We start from the raw sequence: 20,441 nt of genomic DNA, 5'->3' as shown, positions 1-20,441 counted from the left end.
AATCCGACCTTTAGCAGAGGGCGCAGGCTCAGCTTGAGGTCTTGGGACACTGATCCGAAAGCAACCACAGGTATCTCGCATTTACTAGACTGGGAAAGTTCCATGAAGTAATTGTTTCGGACACCAGAAAAAAACTTCTGACTTTAAATATTAGAAATCAACTTAGGAAGTTCCCATGTGGCGCAGCAAGCGAAGGAGCCAGCATTGTCACAACAGCAGCACAGGTTCAGCCCCTGGCCTGGGAACGTTCTCATGCTACAGCACGGCCAAAGAGAAGAGCCAATTTAAATGCTGTAAGGAGCCGTTTCTGTGCATAAACACCCCCTCTTGGGAAGAGGACTAAGCACCTGCGGGCGGATACACTCTCCTGCAGGCCTGCAGGCCTCCAGCTGACTCCTTCCCAGCGACGCCCGCCCGTGATGTCTAGGGGCACAGGTACCCAAATACAGGCTGCCGCCCTGAGCTCCGCTAGGGGCCAGTCGGTTGAAACAGAAGAGGAGCTGCTCCCAACAAGAAGAGAAACCAAAAATGCATTTCTCCCCCCCCCCTCCTTTTTTTTTAATCCTTTTTAGGGCCAAAGGTGAGGCATATGGAAGTTCCCAGGCAAGGGGTCCAATCAGAGCTGCAGCTGCTGGCTGACACCACAGCCACAGCAACGCGGGATCCTTAACCCACTGAGCAAGGCCAGGGGCTGAACCCACGTCCTCATGGATACCAGTCAGGTTCTTAACCCACTGAGATGTAACGGGAACTCCCAGAGCTGCATGTCAAGAGTTGTCGCAGCAGCCCTTCTGAAGATGCGGTTTCATAAGCACTCAGTTTAAAGAACCGGCTCCTGGAAACGGGAGAAATCTCACGGCTTGGTCACACTGGCAGTGGCTGGCAAGAACGGCTACTTACTTTGCACCATCGAACACAATGGATCTGACTTGGCCACACTTTCGAAAGAGAGACTGCAGCTGCTTGTAGTAGAGAAAGCCATAGGGAGGGACGTGCTTCAGCTGAAAGACATGACGCGGCGTTGGCGGGAGGGAGCCGAGAGCCACGCGGCAGCTGCACAGCGCAGGCCCGGCCCGGCGGCGAGCTGAGCGGCTGACAAGCTCTGGCTCCCAGCTACCCTCGCGCGCCACCCACGGACCCAAGGGCTGGCTCTCCCCCCGTGAAAACAGTCCCGGAGTCTGATACAGAAAAATTAAGACTCGTTTTTTATTGGGCCTTAAAATAATCAAGCTGACGAAATACATCTCTCTCTTTTTTTTTTTTTTTTGACTTTTTGCCTTTTCTAGGGCCGTACCTGCGGCACATGGAGGTTCCCAGGCTAGGGGTCCAATTGGAGCTGTAGCTGCCGGCCTACACCAGAGCCTCAGCAACGCGGGATCCGAGCCTCATCTGCGACCTACACCACAGCTCTCGGCAACACCGGATCCTTAACCCACTGAGCGAGGCCAGGGATCGAACCCGCAACCTCATGGTTCCTAGTCGGATTCATTAACCACTGCGCCACGACGGGAACTCCCAAAATACATCTCTTGAAACAGAATGTTTCTACATAAGCAGGAAGAGGCGCGGCGAGAGGAGGCCATGCACCTCAGCACAGGCCGCCCGCGCGGAGTGCAGAGCAGGGACAAGGCACCGGGCAAGGCCCTCTCAGGTGACACTCATTTACACAGGAGGTGACTTTCGGGCCCAGACCACGGGGTGCACAGGCTGCCCTGCAGCGAAACCAGCGCACAGGAGAGGGGAGGGCGCCCGCCCTCGAGGTCACAGGAGCCCCAGAGCTTGGTCCGCCCTCAGGGCCGTGCTCCTTGAGAGCAACAAAAGCCAAGAGGCCTTTCAATCAAAACCCCTGGGGGAGGGGGGGAGCAGCACGTCTGTAACGTCCCAGGCCGGGACCCTCACCCCTGGGCAGCCTGATCCTTCAGGAACAGGGTGATGGAAACAGGAGGCATGCCCGCTATCAGAGCCGGGCCAGGAACCGAACCCGGGGACCCAGAGAAGCCGGGCTCCCAGACGCAGTCCTCCGGGTGTTGCCCTGAAGTTACCTGTGCTCAGGTTTACACAGAGGGTCCAGGGACGTGGGTCCAACGTCAGGGCCTGCGACGGACTCTGAGCTTTGCCCAAAGCACGTGTCACTTAACTCCTCCTCCCCAGGCCAGAGGGGAGGCTGTGGCCTGGGCCCTAAACCCGAATTTAAAAATAAACGAGGAGTTCCTGTCGTGGCGCAGTGGTTAACGAATCCAACTAGGAACCATGCGGTTGCGGGTTTGATCCCTGGCCTCGCTCAGTGGGTTAACCATCCGGCGTTGCCGTGAGCTGTGGTGTAGGTCGCAGATGTGGCTCGGATCCCGCGTTGCTGTGGCTCTGGCGTAGGCTGGTGGCTACAGCTCCAATTGGACCCCTAGCCTGGGAACCTCCATATGCCGCAGGTGCGGCCCTAGAGAAGGCAAAAAAACAAAAAACACTGATTACAGATTACCACGACAAATAGAATAAAAATAGTTTTTTTTTTTTTAAAGTTACATTAAATAAATAAATAAATAAACGAATACTCTCTAGGGGATTCTATGAGGCACAAAGGGGATCGGGTTTAAATCACAGTACAAAGTTGCCAACCAAATAACTCTTCGTGGGAAATGAAGCTATTAAACAAATCTCCTTAAATTTATGGAGAAGCATCTTAAATCCTTCAGAATGGGACATGACCAACCAAGATGAGCCCTAATACCTACCCCTCAAGGCTTCTTTCAAGGCCAGGTTTGCAAAAAAGGAAGCAAGACTGAAGATCCAGTGAGTGTGCGGCAAAGGTCTGGCCAGCCCTCAGAGTGGCCTCAGGGGCAAAGGCCACTCAGCACTGATACAGAGGGAGACAAGGGGCCCAAGAGGCTGCTCTGCGGCCAGCCCCGCGGGCGGGCAGCCCCCAGGCCCTGACCCTCGCCACCTACCATGACGGTCGTCCTCGGGTCTTTGCCTGCCAGCTCCCTCACCGCCACCTCTTCGTCAGGCTGCCCGAAAGTAAAGTAATTTGGGTAAAAAGCACCTGCCAACACGACCTGGAAGAGAAACTGATTTTCATGAAGTGACAGCATGGCTCCGTCCCGTAGCTCAGCACTCGGCCATCTCGGCTCAGGACACGTGCCACCTGCGAGACAGGTGCGCGAGCCGCGAGCCGGGCCTCCGGCCAGCAGGGACAAAGTCACGATTCTGGTTCCTTCACCAGGACAAATGCCCTCTACGTGTTCTTTCTTCAAAGGTGCTTGAGTGCTTCTCAGAACGGGGCTCGGGAAGCGCGGGCGCGTTAACTGGGACACAGACCCCCTTCTCCCCGACAGGCTGACTTCTGTGGGTCAGGCACGTTCCGAATGCTTAGATCAAGTCCCAACTGGGACAGGCAGATGCACTACAGTGAGCTTGCCTCCAACAGAAAAGCGCTCTGCAGAGGGTCCCTTCCTCCGTAGACACAGCATTTGAAACCCACACCCCCAGTGGACTAGCGCCCAGCCCTAGAGCCATTCGATATCCAGAACACCCAGGTCTCCAGCTTCGTCCGGTTCACAGGTCCCTTGCTAGAACCCAGCTCTGCAGGCGCCGGCCCACGCTGGTGCCTCCGGGGAGCACGGCTGCTCTGAAACCCACGATGAAGAGCAGCGGCACCCCTCCAGGGCCCGCTGGCCTCAACAGAACTCGTCCAAAGCTGCACCCAACAGCACACCTGGTCACGGCCTTCAAAGGTAAAATGGGTTTCCCTGTGACGGAAGAGCGAGGCAGTAGTGATAAGAGCACTTTTACTCCCTCAAAAGCCAAAACCAAAGGACCTGCGCTGAAGCAGCGGAGGCCAGGAGCAGCCTCTCTCCTCCAGCTGAGCCACGGGCCTGGCCACCGGCTCAAGGACATGGGAAACCCAAACCAGGCCAGAGCAGCGATGTTCCTGGCTCCCCAACAGCACGAACGCTGTGGCCTAACCTGTCCCCTGAGGCAGCAGCGTCCCAGACAGGAGCCCGGAGCAGACCTAACGCGCCCACCTGGAGGATGAATCGCTGCTTGTGCGGGTACTCCCGGTCCAGGACGGGCCGCCGGCAGTCCGCGTGCATGTTGAACTGCGAGACGCGAGACTTCAGCTCTTCATACAGTTCAGCCACCTAAGACGACACCGCAGATGAGGCTCCGGGTGCTACGGTCCGGAGAGCAGCGAAGGCGCCACAAGGACGATACAACACGGGCGAGCAGCGCTGCAGCACCAAGAGCCTTCGGACTAAAGGTCAGCCAATGAAGAACGGGGAGTTCCTGGGCGCAGCAGCGGGTTGTCACTGCAGTGGCTTGGAGTGCTGCTGTGGCAGGAGTTCAATCCCTGGTTTAGGAACTTCCACATGCCTCAGGCACGGCCAAAAAAAAAAAAAAATCAAATTGAAATTATGCAGTTTGGAGTTCCCATCGTGGCTCAGTGGTTAATGAACCCAACTAGTAACTATGAGGTTGTGGGTTCAACCTCTGGCCTTGCTCACTGGGTTAAGGATCCAGCAGGATCCAGCGTTGCCGTGAGCTGTGGTATAGGTCGCAGATGCGGCGTAGGCTGGCAGCTACAGCTCCGATTTGACCCCTAGCCTAGGAACCTCCATATGACACAGGTGGGGCCCTAAAAAGACAAATAAAATAAAATATAAAAATAAAATTATGTGGAGTTCCCGTTGTGGTGCAGTGGGTTAATGATTTTAATGATTCCACTTGTCTCTGTGGATGCACCAGTTCGATCCCCAGCCCAGCGTAGGGAGTTAAGGATCTGGCATTGCTGCAGCTGTGGTGTAGGTTATAGCTTTGGTTTGGATTTGATCACTAACCCAGGAACTTCCACAAGCAGCAGAGGCGGCCGAAAAATGAAACGACATGAGACGAAATGAAATGAAATAAAACAATGCAAGTCACTTTCTCTGACCAAAATGCAATAAAAATTTTAAAATAACAAAGTAAGACATCTAAAAATAGTTCTTTCTACCTGGAAATGTAAATAGTCTTAAAAACTGAGTCGAGGAGAAAACCAGTACTAAAAACAGCTGGACAGGGATGACCATGAGACCCTACATGTCAGAAAGCAATGGTAACCAGCCCACACTGTGCTGTCAAGCACATTCACACCTTTAAATACATTTAATTAGAAAGGTTGGAAGTATTACTCAATCAAATTCTCATTTCAGTAAGGCTAACATGTGAACCAAGAGACAGGAAACAACTAAACTGACGGAAAAAAGCAAACATCAGCCCACTGAAATGCCCTCTGCCCACCTCCTTAGACACCTGCAGAGTAGAAACGACAAGTCGAACCAAGAGTAAGGCCTCTGCAAACACAACAGGCAGAGCGTCCTGCAAGCTGCACTCAGGGCCAAGTCAGCAGGCCTGGGCTGTCCCCACCCAGGACATTCCATAGAAAGCTGGAGCTCCTGGAAAGTCACCTCCAGGCCCCTGCAGTGTCCTGCCTCATGAGAGGTTCCTTGTTTACCTGAGGCCACGGGCCCACCCGACCACCCCCAGTGAGGCCCGCCCTCTGGGCTCAGGTGAGGGTGAGCCTCCCTGGGCGGCTGGGTGGCGATCCTTCACGCGGGCTGTTTGGCACCCCGGCCCTCCGCCCCTCCCCACTCCTCCTCCCTCTGCCCGTTCTCATCTGCATCCTTCGGCTGGAACAAGCTTGACCGTGACTGGAACACAAATTCTTTTTTTTTTTTTGTCTTTTGTTGTTGTTGTTGCTATTTCTTGGGCCGCTCCCGCGGCATATGGAGGTTCCCAGGCTAGGGGTCGAATTGGAGCTGTAGCCACCGGCCTACGCCAGAGCCACAGCAACGCGGGATCCGAACCATGTCTGTGACCTACACCACCGCTCACAGCAACGCCGGATCGTTAACCCACTGAGCAAGGGCAGGGACCGAACCCGCAACCTCATGGTTCCTAGTCGGATTCGTTAACCACTGCGCCACGACGGGAACTCCTGGAACACAAATTCTAATGAAGCCGTAAACAGGGGGCGCACTTCGTGAATCATGGCCACCCCGCCCCCCACCTGCTGCGCGACCCCCCCCACACCTGTGAGTCACCTGTACTTGAATTCAAAGAAATATCGACCTACCTCTCTAATCCTCTTGATCTGAATGTAATTTAACCGTCCCCAGTCAAGTTCATCCTTTAAATAATAAAGGCATAATATTCAGTATGAATGTAACAAATCAGAGCTAATTTTGGCTACTCTAACAGGAACCTCAGCTACAAATACACACCAGAAAGCATGTATACCACCGAGAGAAGTACCACGGCTGGCCTCTTATTAAAAAGGAAGCTTGACCAGTAATTCGTGTGGTTATTTTAAGGCCACCCTGGGCATGGCAAATTTAAACACAGAGGCCAATCAACCATCTTCTGAACCCAGTCGGTTCAGAGAAGAACAGAAGCAGACAGTCCCCCGAAAAACGAAGGCGGACAGGTTAAGCTGTTGCAAGCCCATTATCTAAACCTGCGCTGGAAACAGCAGAAAGAACAGCTCAGGGCTCCAGTTTGCACCAACACGCCCCGCATGTCCCACGGGTACCGAGTGCTGGGGCTGCGGAGGCGGGGCAGCCGCTGCCGCCCCCAGGACTGTCTGCGGCGCCTCCCACCCAGGCAGGCTGAGCGCCGGCTGCACAGGCAGGCCCGAGGCTGCGCTGGCCAGCGCTGGGACGCTGGGGACACAGCGGCCACAAAGCAGCAGAAAGAATGCGTGAACCAACCTTCGGGTGGCGCAGCTCTCCCCTCTGTCTGCAAGTCTGCCAGGCCTAAAAATAAACAAGCCAGAGCTTCAACGTACTTTACCGGCTCACTGAATTGTCAGAAGTCCAATTTCAACACATTTTGACCACAAAACATTTACGAACTGAATTTTTTCAATCACCTTCATAGAACTGGACTCCTACCCTCATCTCCCCTTCTCCCAACACAATTCAGTATCAGACCCCACAACCCCAACAACGTTTTCGACACAGACGTATGCCATGCGAAGGGGCGGACAATACTCGCACAGCGTTTGCAGAGAAAACGCACTTTAAATGCCTCCACGAGAGCAATGCAGTCACTCTTACTGCTGCCAGAGAAATTCATCTTGCTCCTACGAAGAGATAACAAAGCGTCATCTGATACCATTAAGATGAAGTGACTTCTGACTACACGCGCGGTCAATACGTACCTGTATCCATCCAGGTGTTGCCTAAAAGGCATTGCAAAAAAATTCTTCAAGGAGAGAGATGCCGCTGACAAGAGACACGGAGAGAACCTAAGGCTGCGGGAGGGACCGCGCCTCCCAGCCCGGGGCTCCGCTCCCTGCTCACCTATGATCAGACACTCGTCCAGACACCCAAACACGTGTCCAAGGACAATGAGTTTCCCCAGCTGCTGATTAACAGGAAGGTGGGCTAAAACCCTCCCTAGGAAGGTCAGTTCACCATCATGCGGGTTCTCGTCGTCCCTGGGCCCGCGGACTGCAAGAGCGCCGACCTGGGGAAAACCAATCAGCACTGGTAGCAAGCGGCGGGTACTGGCACTCTTTCTTTCTGGCCTTAAGGCAGGGAGTTCAAAACAGGAATGGAAGACCAAATTTTGACAGTAAGGTTCCAAAAGACATCTAAGTCAACTCAGGAAACATTACTAAGAAAAAGTTTTTTAAACTTCTTTGAAATTTGGAACACATTTTATTATTTTTTAACACTGGCAGCTAATACTCAAGATGCTCCCCCGAAAGTCTAGGCAACTCACAATTTAACGAACACGGCACATAGAGCACTAAACCAAGGATCCAACTCAGTGGTCACTCACAGCCAGCATGTACCAAACTGTGTCCGGAAAACAGCTTCTCAACCCGAGTACGTGTAACTTACAGACATCCGAGCGACATCAAGGGATCGGAGGTGCACCAACTGTGAGGGCGGGACGCAGAACCCCCGCAGCCCGAGCAGGGGTCCAGGCCGCACCGTGGGTGGGCACTGGCCGCAAGGACCAAAAGCAGAGCCTGCGTCAAAGACGCCACAGGAGCAGAGCAGTGCTTCCAGCCAGAGGAAGAGGAAAGGCCAGGATGTGGGCAGGTGGGAGAAGGCTGCTGGAGCCGCCCGAGGAGGGTGCAGGAGGACTGGGGAGCGGGTGCAGAGGGGCTGCGTGGAGACGTGAGCCCCGAGCAGGATTTTGGCTAAGACAACTAGCCAAGCTGGTGTGAGCATAACCAAGCAACATGCATAAAATGTGGAATCAACAACCCGTCATTACATGCTTTTCCAAGCAACTGCTGGTGATTAACTGCGATCAAAATACCTTTAAGACACCAACAGTATGACACGTCTAAAATCTGCCAAAAACTCTTAGCTCTTGCGGAGAATGTGACCAGGTATCAGAGAGGCCCACCTCCTTCAGCAGAAGGATGGTGCGTTCAATGTCACCGAGACTAGGCGGAGAGAGCGCCGTGGCCAGCAGCGCTCTGGGCTCCCCCATGTCGAGGAGTTTCAACTTCAGTATCGTGCTTCCCAGTGGACAGCGCTGAAAAGAACAAAACCTACATTCAGAAGCGATAAACAAAGGTCCATCTATTCACCTTTACATGACCAGTACTTCAGAGAGAAGGACGAGAGAGGGATCGAGGGAAGGAAGGAAGAAAAAGAGACAGAGAAAGGAGAGAGAGACGGGAGAGGAGCCGGCGGGGAAAGAGACAGAAGGGAAGCCAGAAGAGGGAGGCGCAGAACGGGGCGGCAGGGCCAGCTCCCGCAGGAGCCAGAAGCGTTCGAGGCAGAGCAGGGGGACAGGCCCACTGCAGGGCCAGCCAGCTCCTTAGCACATGGCTAACACGTGACATGTGACAAAGGCTAGGAGTCCCCCACCAAAGGCCTGATGCCTAATGAACTGAAGCCAGTACTGTGATGAAAGTTTGCTCAGAGTGGTTTTTCTGGGATCAAAACTGTAGGACACTCAAAATTCTATTACCCAGAATGTTCAGTCAAACAATCTATAAAAAACAAACTACGCAGATGGCCAGGGACTGTTTACCAGCATCTCAGGAATGACGTGGTCGGGGATGGAGGTGTCCCAGAAATCCTTGGGCACGAGTCGGTAGCAGTACCCTTTAGACACACGTCCGGCACGGCCTTCGGGGAGAAACAGTGGCATGTGGTGGCATCGTCACTTTCCCATAAGCATAAAGATACAGTTAAACATGGAGACAAGCCTCTGCTACCTTCCACCGAACCAGCTCAGTAAAAACTTGAGCTAAGTCAGTGTCAGAAGTCATCTTAGACACACGGATTAAGTGCAGCTTCCTACTCAGCGTGGAGCCCCAGGCGTCTCGCCAAGGCAGTGGAAATCCACTTTACCCGCCACGCGGCTCCTGCACGCCCACCGCGCATGCTGGCCAAAGACAGGTCACAAAGCGGGAGGCATGCGGCTGGGGACAGACGCTGGGCCTCCCCGACGGGAGCCGGCCTGTCTGCGTGGCTGTCACCGCTGACACCTCTGCAGAGGCGGCCTGCAAGGCCCCTGCTCCACATTCAACAGGTGAAGAGCTCAAAGCCAGGCCTGGCCCAAGAGACCACCCTACTGTCAGCTCTCATCTTGTGACAGGATCGTGGCTGAAACAGAAACTCCTTTATTCCAAAACAGCAATGTTTCCTGAGAGCAGGGCGGGGCGGGCGGGGATCCTTCATAAATACTTTAAAAAACAAGGCAGGAGTTCCCGTCGTGGCTCAGCAGTTAGCAAACCTGACGAGCAACCATGAGGATGCGGGTTTGGTCCCTGGCCCCGTTCAGTGGGTCAAGGATCTGGCACTGCCATGAGCTGTGGTGTAGGTCACAGATGCAACTCGGACCCCATGTTGCTGTGGCTGTGGTGTAGGCCAGGAGCTGCAGCTCTGATTCTACCCCTAGCCTGGGAACCTCCATATGCCGCAAGTGCAGCCCTAAAAAGACAAAAAGACCAAAAAAAAAAAAAAAAAGAAAAAAGAAACTGGGGCAGCACAGGGCGACGCTTTCATGCCACACCTCTGCAGTCTGGATGCTGCCCTTCCGCCCCCACCCCCGCCCCACCAGGGCACTGCGTGGAGAGGCCAGACTTCCGCTCCCGCCCCCACCTCCCCGCACCGGATCTTCAAATGATGACTGTCTAAATAGAAAAGCCCAAGGGAAATGACAAAACCAAGATCAACTCCTAGAACTAATTAGTGCAACTAGCAAGTCACAGGACACAATACCGACACAGAAAAATCAATCACATTTCCATAGGCTAGAAACAAACAGGTGGAAACCAAAATTTAAAATGCAGCATCCGGAGTTCCCGTCGTGGCGCAGTGGTTGGCGAATCCGACTGGGAACCATGAGGTTGCGGGTTCGGTCCCTGCCCTTGCTCAGTGGGTTAACGATCCGGCGTTGCCGTGAGCTGTGGTGTGGGCTGCAGACGCGGCTCGGATCCCGCGTTGCTGTGGCTCTGGCGTAGGCCAGTGGCTACGGCTCCGATTCGACCCCTAGCCTGGGAACCTCCATGTGCCGCGGGAGCGGCCCAAAGAAATAGCAAAAAGACAAAATAAAATAAAATAAAACAAAATGCAGCATCATGATTATTATAATCACTTCAAATCAAACTGAATACTTAGTTGTAAAGCCAACAAAACATGCACAGGATCTGTATGCTCAAAATAACACAATGCTGATTAAAGAAATCAAGGATGACATAATACACGGAGACACGCTACCTTCAGGGGCTGAAAGACGCATCACATCAAATACATCAATTCTCCCCACGTGACCCACGAGTTTAACACAATTCCCTGCAAGTCACAGGAAGCTCTGTGTGTGTGGGTGCAGACAAGCGGGTGCCGAGGCGACGCCGCGCGGCTGACCCGCTTCCGCAAGTAAAGCGGCAGGAGCCCATCTGCGCCCCTGTAAGCCTCACTCTACAGTGATGGAGACCGCGGGGTATCGGCAGAGACAAGGACACGCACGCGACAGAACAAGGAAGAAGCAGACACACCAGGCTACCCGGGCAAGTCTCACAAAGCTGCAGAAGCCTTTCCCCGGAGGAGGGCAAGGGCTTCAACAACCGGACGTCCACAGGCAAACCTCACCCCATCGACAAAACTCAGTTCAAATGGATCACAGACGCGAATGCATACCTAGGAAACTTCTAGAAAAAAACACAGGAGACAAGTCTTTGCAACTTGGGGCCAGATGAAGAGTTCTTACCTATGACACTGAAAGCACAATCCAAAAAATGAGAAACTGATAAATTAAACTTTACCCAGATTAAAATATTTTTCTCTATGAAATATTGTTAAGAGTATGAAAAAATGAGGAGTTCCTGTCGTGGCGAAGTGGAAACGAATCCGACCGGGAACCATGAGGTTGCAGGTTTGATCCTGGGCCTCGCTCAGTGGGTTAAGGATCCGGCATTGCCCTGATCTGTGGTGTAGGTTGCAGATGCGGCTCAGATCTGGTGTTGCTGCGGCTGCGGCGTAGACTGTGGCTGTAGCTCCTATTCAACCCCCAGCCTGGGAACTTCCATGTGCCGCAGGTGTAGCCCTAAAAAGCTTAAAAAAAAAAAAAAAAAAAAAAAGGGTCTGAAAAAAACGACATACAGACTAGGGAGACCAGGGGAACCACTACCTAACAAAGGACTATCCCATACCCACAAAGAACTCCCCGCTCAACAGTAAACATACGGCGCGTCCACCAGAGACCGGGTGAGAGACGCAGGCAGACACCGCACTGAAGAGGTACAGAAAGGAAGGAGGCCCAAGAGGACATGTTTAACCCCATCAGCATCAGGGAAATGCAAACTAGAGCTGCACCGAGACATTCTCACACCCCTTTAAGAAGGGCTGAAATAAAACACAGTGGCACACCCAGTGCTGGCAAGGGTGTGGGGAAGATGGGCCTCATATGTTGCAGGCAGAGCTGTCGAATGATACAGCCACCATGGAGATGGTCTGGAGCAGTTTCTTTCTGTGTGTGTGTGTGTGAATTTATTTTTGGCCACACCCATAGCATACAGAAGGTGCTGGGCCAGGGATCAAACTCAAGCCACAACAGTGACAATGCCAGATCCTTAACCACTAGGCAACCAGGGAACTCCTAGGGCAGCTTCTTATAAAATATACTCATCATGCCCCTAGTAACTGCACTCTTGGGCTTTCATCCCAGAGAAAGGAACACCTACGTCCACACAAAACCTTGTACATCAATATTTACCATGGCTTTATTTGTAACTGCCAAGAACTCGAAACAGCTCAATTGTCCTTCAGAAAGTGAATGGTACTGTTGACCTTAGAAGTAATTTTACTGACAAAAATAGGTTTATTCGGAAATAGCAGAGAACTGCAACTTAGGACAAGTAAGCGATGGCAAAAACCACAGGTAAGTCCCAACTACAAAGAGGAACATTACTCTGTAGAGAAAAAGGGGGAGGCTGTGAGGAGTTGTTCTGAACCCAAGTCCACTGGAGAAAAGTGAGAACTCTCAGGGTGGAGCCAGTTTCTCATCTGGGTTCCTGGGCAGGGATTTCTTTTCTCTTTCTCTCTCTGGTTTGTGTGGATTTTTTTTTTTTTTTTTTTGGTCTTTTTAGGGCCACACTCACAGCACATGGAAGTTCCCAGGCTAGGAGAATCAGAGCTGCAGCTGCCGGCCTACACCACAGCCACAGCAATGCCAGCGCCAAGCCACATCTGTGACCTACACCACAGCTCACGGCAACGCCAGATCCTTAACCCACAGGGCAAGGCCAGGGATCAAACCCATGTCCTCACAGATACTAGTTGGTTTCGTTACCGCTGAGCCACGACGGGAACTCCAGAGGATTTCTTGTGGGGATCCCGTGTACATCTTTTCCTGTTGGGTCCTGTAACTGACGCTTCTTCCTGTTGTGGGTTCTCTGGGGGCGTCCGCAGTTGACAGCACTTCCCGTCACGCACCCTGAGCAGTGCGGTAGGCAGGGCCACACAGAGCGCCTCTCTGGCCTCCCCACTCCCTTTATGTCAAAGCAGAGTGGAGTATTACTCAGCAATAAAAAGGAATGAACTACTGATGCACGCAGCAACGTGGACGGATCTTAAGGACACCACAGCAACTGAATGAAATCCCAAATGCAGATTTCACCATCTAACCCCCTGAAACGATGCAGCTCAGGCAGGTTCTTCCAGGCAGCTGGGATCTGACCATGGCGGCCACACACGGGAACAGCTGGGGAGAAGCCCGAGGAGTGGACCCTGGGGAGGGGACTGGGGCGCGGGGTCCAGCACCGCCCCGACCTCAGCACCCGGGCTGATGCTGCCCCACGTGGAGGCGGCAATGCTAACACGCAGGGCTGAGGCTGGGGCTCCAGGGAGCCTGTGTACTATTTTCCCAACTTCCTGCACGGGAAAGAAGTCTACCACATCTTCAGCACACGAAAGGACAAAGGATAACATTTCTTTTTTTTTTTTTTTTTTTGTCTTTTGTCTTTTTTGTTGTTGTTGTTATTGTTGCTATTTCTTGGGCCGCTCCCACAGCATATGGAGGTTCCCTGGCTAGGGGTCTAATCGGAGCTGTAGCCACCGGCCTACGCCAGAGCCACAGCAACGCGGGATCCGAGCCGCGTCTGCAACCTACACCACAGCTCACGGCAACGCCGGATCGTTAACCCACTGAGCAAGGGCAGGGACCGAACCCGCAACCTCACGGTTCCTAGTCGGATTCGTTAACCACTGCGCCACGACGGGAACTCCAGGATAACATTTCTAAAATCTCGAGACTGACCCAAAGATAATCACCTTACACACATTTTTATCTACGTACTTCTAATCCTAGTTTTAGATTCTGGGGTTGGGAGGAGGCTGAGATGATTAGCTTGTCTTCGTCTTCACTTAGACTCGTGACCGCACAGAATGTAAGGTCGCCCTCGCCTCCTGCATCACCCTCTCAGTCCCGGCAAGTCAGTCCGAGAGGCAGGTGGCACCACGGCCGAGGCGGAGGCCAGACTCCGGCCGGCTCAGCCCGGCCCGCGTGCGCTGCGCAGGAGCCGCCTCTGGGTCTCGGCTGCGGCGCCGAGCGCGCAGGTGTTAACGGTGTGCCCCTTGGAGAGCTGGGTGAGCATTAAACACACACACAAAACACAGCGTCGTGCGCAGCATGCGGCGAGCACTCAGTAACTGGCGCCTCCACTCTTTTTTGATACAGAGCTCAAGGGCCCAACAGGGACTCCTGGACCCGCCCTTCCCAAGGGGTTCACTCATCAAGCACAAGCTGTGCCTTGTCCACAGGAGACCGCCGTGCGCGGCCCGGCCCCAGGCGCCTGCAGGGTGATGGCACACCCACTGTGGGCAAAGCCCAGCCCCCTGCCTCCTGCCCTCGCAGTGATGCAGCACGTGCACGTGGCGGCAAATGCTGAGCCCTCTGTGCAGCCAGCTCAGGAGCAATAACCCAGAGCGATCGAAGCTTGGCGGGAGGTCAGAGGAAGCCTTCGGCGCGGCCCAGTGGCCCTGTGTCACCCCCATCCAGCGAGGTGACAGGACGCTCCTCCACTGCGTGCGAGGCTCTCACTCAAGTCACAAGGAGGATCGAGGATTTAAACAGTCTGGCAGTGTGAGAGGCTGCCTGAAACGCATGCCTGTGAGCTGCAGGCCGGCAGCTGCAGCTGCAGCTCTGATTCAACCCCTAGGCTGGAAACAGCCATATGCCGCAGGTACAGCCCTAAAAAGACAAGAAAAACCCAAAAAAACAAAACCAAAAACATAAAACTGGTTTCAATAAAGGAAAAATCCCAGTAGGACAAAACATACAAAAAGGAAAAATTTTAAAACACATTGGAGGAGTTCCCTGGTGGCTAAGCAGGTTAAGGACTCAGCATTGCCACCACCGTGGTGCGGGTTCGATTCCTGGCCTGGGAACTTTCACATGCTGCAGGCACCCCCACCAACAAAAGACACTCGAAGGCACCACCGTCCCCTGACAGCGTGCTGGAACACGAAGGCCTTACCTTTCCTCTGGTTACAACTGGTTTTAGAGGCCCAGCTCAGCCGCAGACTCTGATAATTCGTATCTTCATCACAAACCAGAGTTCTAGTCAAACAAAAATCTATAACTGTCATTTAAAAAAAGGAAGGTAAACAGCACGTTAACAGAAACAGCTGCGTGACAATCGCCCTGCACGCGCCCGGCAGAGGCAGCGGACACGCGGCCGCCTCTGGCACCGGAACCGCCCGGGGCTGGCCTTCCTCCCGCCTTCCTCTGAGGACTGGGTGTCTGGGTGTCTGGGCATCAGGACCCCGGGTCCTGACAAGGGCTCTGTGAGCGCAGCGCCAGACGCCCTCAGCTCCTGCCCGCACGGCCCGCTGCCGTCCGTGGGAGGGCAGCCCTGCAGGGCAAGCACGGTCCTGTGCTGGCTCCTCGGGGCCACGCCCTCCTCCCAGGCCTGCTCCCTGGGGCACCACCAAGACCACCCTCCTCGCCCCAGTGCCAGCAGCTGCCCCCGCCCAGCGCGGCCCTTACTGGCTGTCGGAGGAGCAGCCTCTCGGCCTCAGCCTCCAGCCTCCTTCCCCGGAAGGAACCAGAACCCTTCCCTCTTGCTGTCCTGTCACCCTCCCCAGCGGCCCTTAATCCCGCAGGCGGCCCTACGACCTGTCATTTTAGGACCGGCCAAAGGTCCCCCCAGCCCAGCCGAGAACCACCCTCCACCACCCAGTGCAGCTCAAGGCACAGCCCAACAGGCCGCGCCTGCCTGCCTGCGCCCTTTAAAGCCCCGGTCACCCACCCTCGTCCCATTCCAGCCCTCTCTGTCCTCAGCTTCTTGGACGCCCCGCCGCTGGAGGCCGTCGGGCTCCTCGCACGGGCCTCCCGCCGCCCACACCCCGCCTCTTCCCAGGGCCGTGGGTGCCAAGCCGAGGCCAAGCCTCTGTCCCCTTCACGAGGACAAGGCCTGTGGCCCTGCAGCTGCTGCCCCACCTCTCCACCCCTTCCCCGGCTCCGGGGCCTCGAGGCCCCTGCCCTCCCCAACCAGGTCCGGCAGGCCCTGCTCTCCCGTCACTATGCTGCCCAAGGCCACACACGGCCTTGCCCGCAAGGCGTGGCCGGCTCCCTCCTCCCCAGACGGCCTCCCCGTCCAGCCCCAGGACCTCACTGGCTGCCCCCGCTGCCCCCTCCACCCCCGTCTTGGGGCCGGGGCCTGGAGGTCACCCTCGAGCAGCTGCCCACGGGCTCCGCCCAGAGCTGGCCCCTCCCCGTCCTCAGACGGCCACTCTCCTGCCAAGGCCCCCAGCCCGCCCTCTCCTCCCTGAGGGACCCTGGCGCGTCCCTCCACGGCTCCGACCGCCAGGCCTCGCGCCATCTCCCTCAGAGGCCGCCCCGCCTGAGACCCGGGTCCGTGGACCTTCTCCCCCCTCGTTCTCTTCCTCCGTCGTTTCTCTCAACGTACTTCCCACCCGCCTCCGTCCGCCTCGCCCACCACCAACTCCTGGTGCGGGGACGAGCGCCGTCGCCGTCATCGGGGCCCATCTCGAGGGGCCTCCCTCCCGAGCTGGGACCTCGGCCGCTGCCTTCAGTGCACCTGCTCCCTGGAGCCCCTCCCAGCTCGGGGCGAAGACGGAGGCGGCGGGCTAGGGCGTGAGGCCGCGCCGCATCTCACCGTATTTGACGTCGGGAACCGTGACCGAGCTCTCCGCGATGTTGGTGGACAGGATGACCTGCCGGCAGCAAGAGGCAGAGGCTGCCGTGCTTACCATGCGCGGGAAACGCGGCAAACTAAACACTCAAGTTCAAAACTGATTTCAAGGGCGTTCCTTCACGGCTCAGCAGTCACGAACCCAGCCAGCCGGCATGGGGACGCAGGTTCGAGCCCTGGCCTCCCTCCGGGGGTCGGGGATCCTGCGTTGCCGGGAGCTGTGGGGTAGGTCGGATTCGTGGTTCCGACGTGGCGCGGCTATGGCCGTGGCCCAGGCCGGCGGCTGCAGCTCTGACGGGACCCCTAGCCTGGGAACTTCTATATGCCACACATGTGGCCCTAAAAAGACAAAAATAAAATTATTTCAGGGCAAAAGCACTGGACTTTTTTTTTTTTTTTTTGCCTTTTTAGGGCCACACCTACAGCATACGGAAATTCCCAGGAGTCAAATGAGAGCTGCAGCTGCCGGTCTAGGCCGCAGCCACAGCCACGCCAATACGAGCCTCTGCGACCTACACCACCGCTCATGGCAACGCAGGATCCCCGACCTGCTGAGCGAGGCCAGGGGCTGAACCCGCGTCCTCATGGATACTAGTTGGATGTGTTTCCACTGCACCGCAACGGGAACTCCCAAGGACTCCTCTTTTAAAATTAGCCATCTTCCTATTTGATACAAAAGTCACAACTGTTCAAGGGTCCTGGAGCAGGAGACGGGGCAGAGGGGCTGCATGGTGTGGGCTCAACAGCAAAGGCGCTCGAAGTCCCAGCTCTACCCCACCCTGGTGGGTCCTGGGCAGGTTACCTCCTTCGTCTCCTCTATAGAACACTGACCCGAGCAGGGCTGCTGTGAAGACTGTTTGAGTTAGTAAGTATAAAATGCTTAGAACTGCCCCAGCAGGAACCAAATGGTCAATAAATGCCAGCTCTTACGGGTAGTTCTGCTGTCTATCTACTGGACGCCTACTTCGTGTCAGGCCCCGCAGCACCGCTACACTTTAAGTGTAGACATGTGCTATTATAATTAACCTTCCTAACAGCTCTGTAAGGAAGTTATTACATTTTTCTTTTTACGGAAGTTCCCAGGCGAGGGGTAGAACTGGAGCTGCAGCTGAGGCCTACGCCATAGCTCATAGAAACACCGGATCCTTAACCCACTGAGTGAGGCCAGGGATTGAACCCACGTCTTCACAGACGCTATGTCGGGTTCTTAACCCGCTGAGCCACGATGGGAACTCCAGATATTATCATCGACTCTACTTGCAAATAGTAAAATTAAGTCTCAGAGAAGCGATGTGCTCAGTCACACAACTCCCGGGGACAGGGACCCATGCCACCTGCCCAATCCCAGGCACCTGCTCTCCACCTCGGGGTAAAGTTAACAACCTCTCCCTGCTGAGATCATTCCCTGGGGTCCAGCCAGAGCCCTAACGGACAGGAGGCCAGACCCATGCAACAAAGCGGGAGCTTAAAAGCGGCAGGCAAGGAAGAGGGGAAGCCCGCTCTCTCTGACCTCAGCCCCAGAGCTGCAGGGCCAAGGCCGCCCCGGAGCTGCAGGACGCTCTCACTGAAACCCAGCAGGCTGGGCTGCATGCTCGGGGTCCCCAATGGCCTCCAAAAGGGCTGTGGTAATAAAACAATCCCGTTATCACATGTAACCTTAGATGAAAGAAAAATCCTTTTTTTTCCCAGCCAGCCTGTGGCCTGCAGACGTTCCCAAGCCAGGGATGAAACCTGCTCCAAGGCAGCGGCAACACTGGATCCTTAACCTGCTGCATTACAGGAGACTTCCTAAAAAACACCCTTAAGCCAAGACTGAGAGTGTGGATTCTAACCCACAGCTCCAGAGCAGAGCCCGGGCGAGAGGCCAGCTGAGGGACTGCTGGAGAGTAAAAGGCCCTGGAACCCGCTAGAAACAATGCCCAGAAGCCGAGGACACTGAGGTGAAGACGGGCTCACACAAGCTACCTGGCTCCCTGGGCAAGGATCTGGCTGGGGGCTAAGCACCAGCCACAGCCGGCGCGGCGCAAAGAGCCGGGGCGTCAGCGTTTCCCCAGCAGAGGCCCCGAGGGCTCAGCATCAGCCCTGCCCCTACCTTTCTGTACCCAGGCACTGGGCTCAAAAACACGTTGTTCTGCTCTTCCAAAGTCACACTGGAGTGCAGCGGATACACCTGTAACCTGGGAAAGAAGGCAATAAAATAAGTACCCATAACACACACCAAGGAGTAACTGCTCAATGAGGGAAGCGAAACGGCCTCAGGCAGAACAAATACACTGCTGGGCCAGTGACACCGTCACTGTGTCAACGTAAACACACCTTTTGTGAACCATGTTTGTGAGAAGCTCATGCATGCAGTTTATCTCACCCAGACCTAGGGAAGAACAAGCAAAGGGAAAGAAAAGATTTGTATTTATTGCTAAAAAAACCACCTTTAAATTAAGATGACGTCTTTTTCAAAGACTGCCCTACCAATTCATTCTCATTTGATTTTTCCCATCTTCTTAACCTAAATATCAGAATTACAAGTGAAAATACACAACAAAAGAGAAAAACCGCTCTTCCAGAGCTCTCCTTTCCCCACAGTGACCGCCCAGGAGCTCTGGCTGTAGAAGTCATTTTACGTTCCTCCTTTCCCCACTGGTTTTCCAAATTTCCAACACTGATCATGCAAAGTATTACAACCAAAAATTAGTATTTTAAAAGTCTTGGTACAGAGATATGCTACATTTTTTCATTAGGTTCAAAAAAATGTACAGATACATACAGCTTGCATGGGGCCTTGCCACATGCTGAATTAGCAATATTTGAACCTATATGGGTTAAACTGTGTCCCCCAAAAGATGTGGAAGTCCTACTCGCAGTCCTAACCTCAGAAAGCGACTTTATTTGCAAATAAAGCATCACTGTAGACATAATTAGTTAAGAGGAGGCCCCACTGGAGTAGAACAGGCCTTTATGCCACTGGGGCTGTGTCCTTTTAAGAAGGGTACACACACACACACAGGGCCAACACCACATAACAATGGAGGCAGAGACAGAAGTGACGCAGCCACAAGCCACGAATGCGAAGACCACCAGTCACCAAGAGAAGCTGGAAGAGGCGAGAATTCTCTCCAGGGCCTCAGAGGGAGCAAAGCCCTGCTGACACCCTGAGGACACCCTGACTTTGAACTTGCAGCCTCCAAAACCGTGAGAAAATAAATTTCTCTTGTTCTAAGCCTTCCAGTTGCATAGGACTTTGTTAGAGAGCCCTAAAAAACTAATACAGAACCATTCCCATAGGATCAGTTAATGAAATAAACATACCATCAAACTTGAACTCACATAGGCACGTAACAGAAGGACCACAAACTGAACTATAAAATATCATTTACAGATATTTTATCAAGTAACGTTTGGAAACTAGAAAGCATTTATCTCACGTCACGTAGTCTTAAGACAGCATTGCTATGCTCCACTCGGGTCACTTTTCCTTGAGATGATATTATGCGCACAGCAGTCTTTGAAAAATATTTATTGGGACAAATGCAACTCCACCCCACTGGCAGCTAATGGCTGTTTTCCGGATACAAAACTAATCTTAACAAATACAAAACTAACCCTGGCACCCTAAGCACAACATGATCAAAGTTTCAAACTCAGCAGTTCCCGTCGTGGCGCAGTGGTTAACGAATCCGACTGGGAATGTAAGGCTGCGGGTTCGATCCCTGGCCTTGCTCAGTGGGTTAAGGATCCAGCGTTGCCATGAGCTGTGGTGTAGGTCGCAGACGCGGCT

At 54.2% G+C, this 20,441-nt stretch overlaps 1 protein-coding gene across 9 annotated transcripts in view; it reads right to left on the bottom strand.

Moving 5' to 3' along the window:
- The window catches only part of TDRD9 (tudor domain containing 9), an 84,979-nt gene that overhangs the window by 24,869 nt on the left and 39,669 nt on the right, over positions 1 to 20,441 (bottom strand). For 5 of the 9 annotated variants that reach the window (XR_014811452.1, XM_084970285.1, XM_003128749.5 and 2 more), the window contains exons 10-23: positions 18,983 to 19,037; positions 18,759 to 18,843; positions 16,631 to 16,688; positions 14,987 to 15,091; positions 9,037 to 9,134; positions 8,401 to 8,532; positions 7,338 to 7,503; positions 7,196 to 7,259; positions 7,054 to 7,117; positions 6,744 to 6,788; positions 6,110 to 6,163; positions 4,020 to 4,136; positions 2,943 to 3,050; positions 901 to 1,001 (exon numbers count right to left, since the gene is read on the bottom strand). Coding sequence is in view for 8 of the 9 variants with exons in the window: in XM_003128749.5 (XP_003128797.5) it covers positions 901 to 1,001; positions 2,943 to 3,050; positions 4,020 to 4,136; positions 6,110 to 6,163; positions 6,744 to 6,788; positions 7,054 to 7,117; positions 7,196 to 7,259; positions 7,338 to 7,503; positions 8,401 to 8,532; positions 9,037 to 9,134; positions 14,987 to 15,091; positions 16,631 to 16,688; positions 18,759 to 18,843; positions 18,983 to 19,037 (1,252 nt within the window). In the remaining variant the exon portion in view is untranslated. Of the gene's footprint in view, positions 1 to 900; positions 1,002 to 2,942; positions 3,051 to 3,612; positions 3,744 to 4,019; positions 4,137 to 6,109; positions 6,164 to 6,743; positions 6,789 to 7,053; positions 7,118 to 7,195; positions 7,260 to 7,337; positions 7,565 to 8,310; positions 8,533 to 9,036; positions 9,135 to 14,986; positions 15,092 to 16,630; positions 16,689 to 18,758; positions 18,844 to 18,982; positions 19,038 to 20,441 lie in introns of those variants that run through there. The other 4 variants (XM_084970286.1, XM_084970287.1, XM_084970288.1 and 1 more) reach the window with 3 other exon arrangements.

Source organism: Sus scrofa, chromosome 7 (genome assembly GCF_054392235.1).
Source record: "Sus scrofa isolate SSC_HxYL_T2T_F1_AM1 chromosome 7, Sscrofa_HxYL_maternal_Yorkshire_Landrace_v2.0, whole genome shotgun sequence".
NCBI lineage: Eukaryota > Metazoa > Chordata > Mammalia > Artiodactyla > Suidae > Sus > Sus scrofa.
This window is presented reverse-complemented; position numbering and strand designations above follow the sequence as displayed.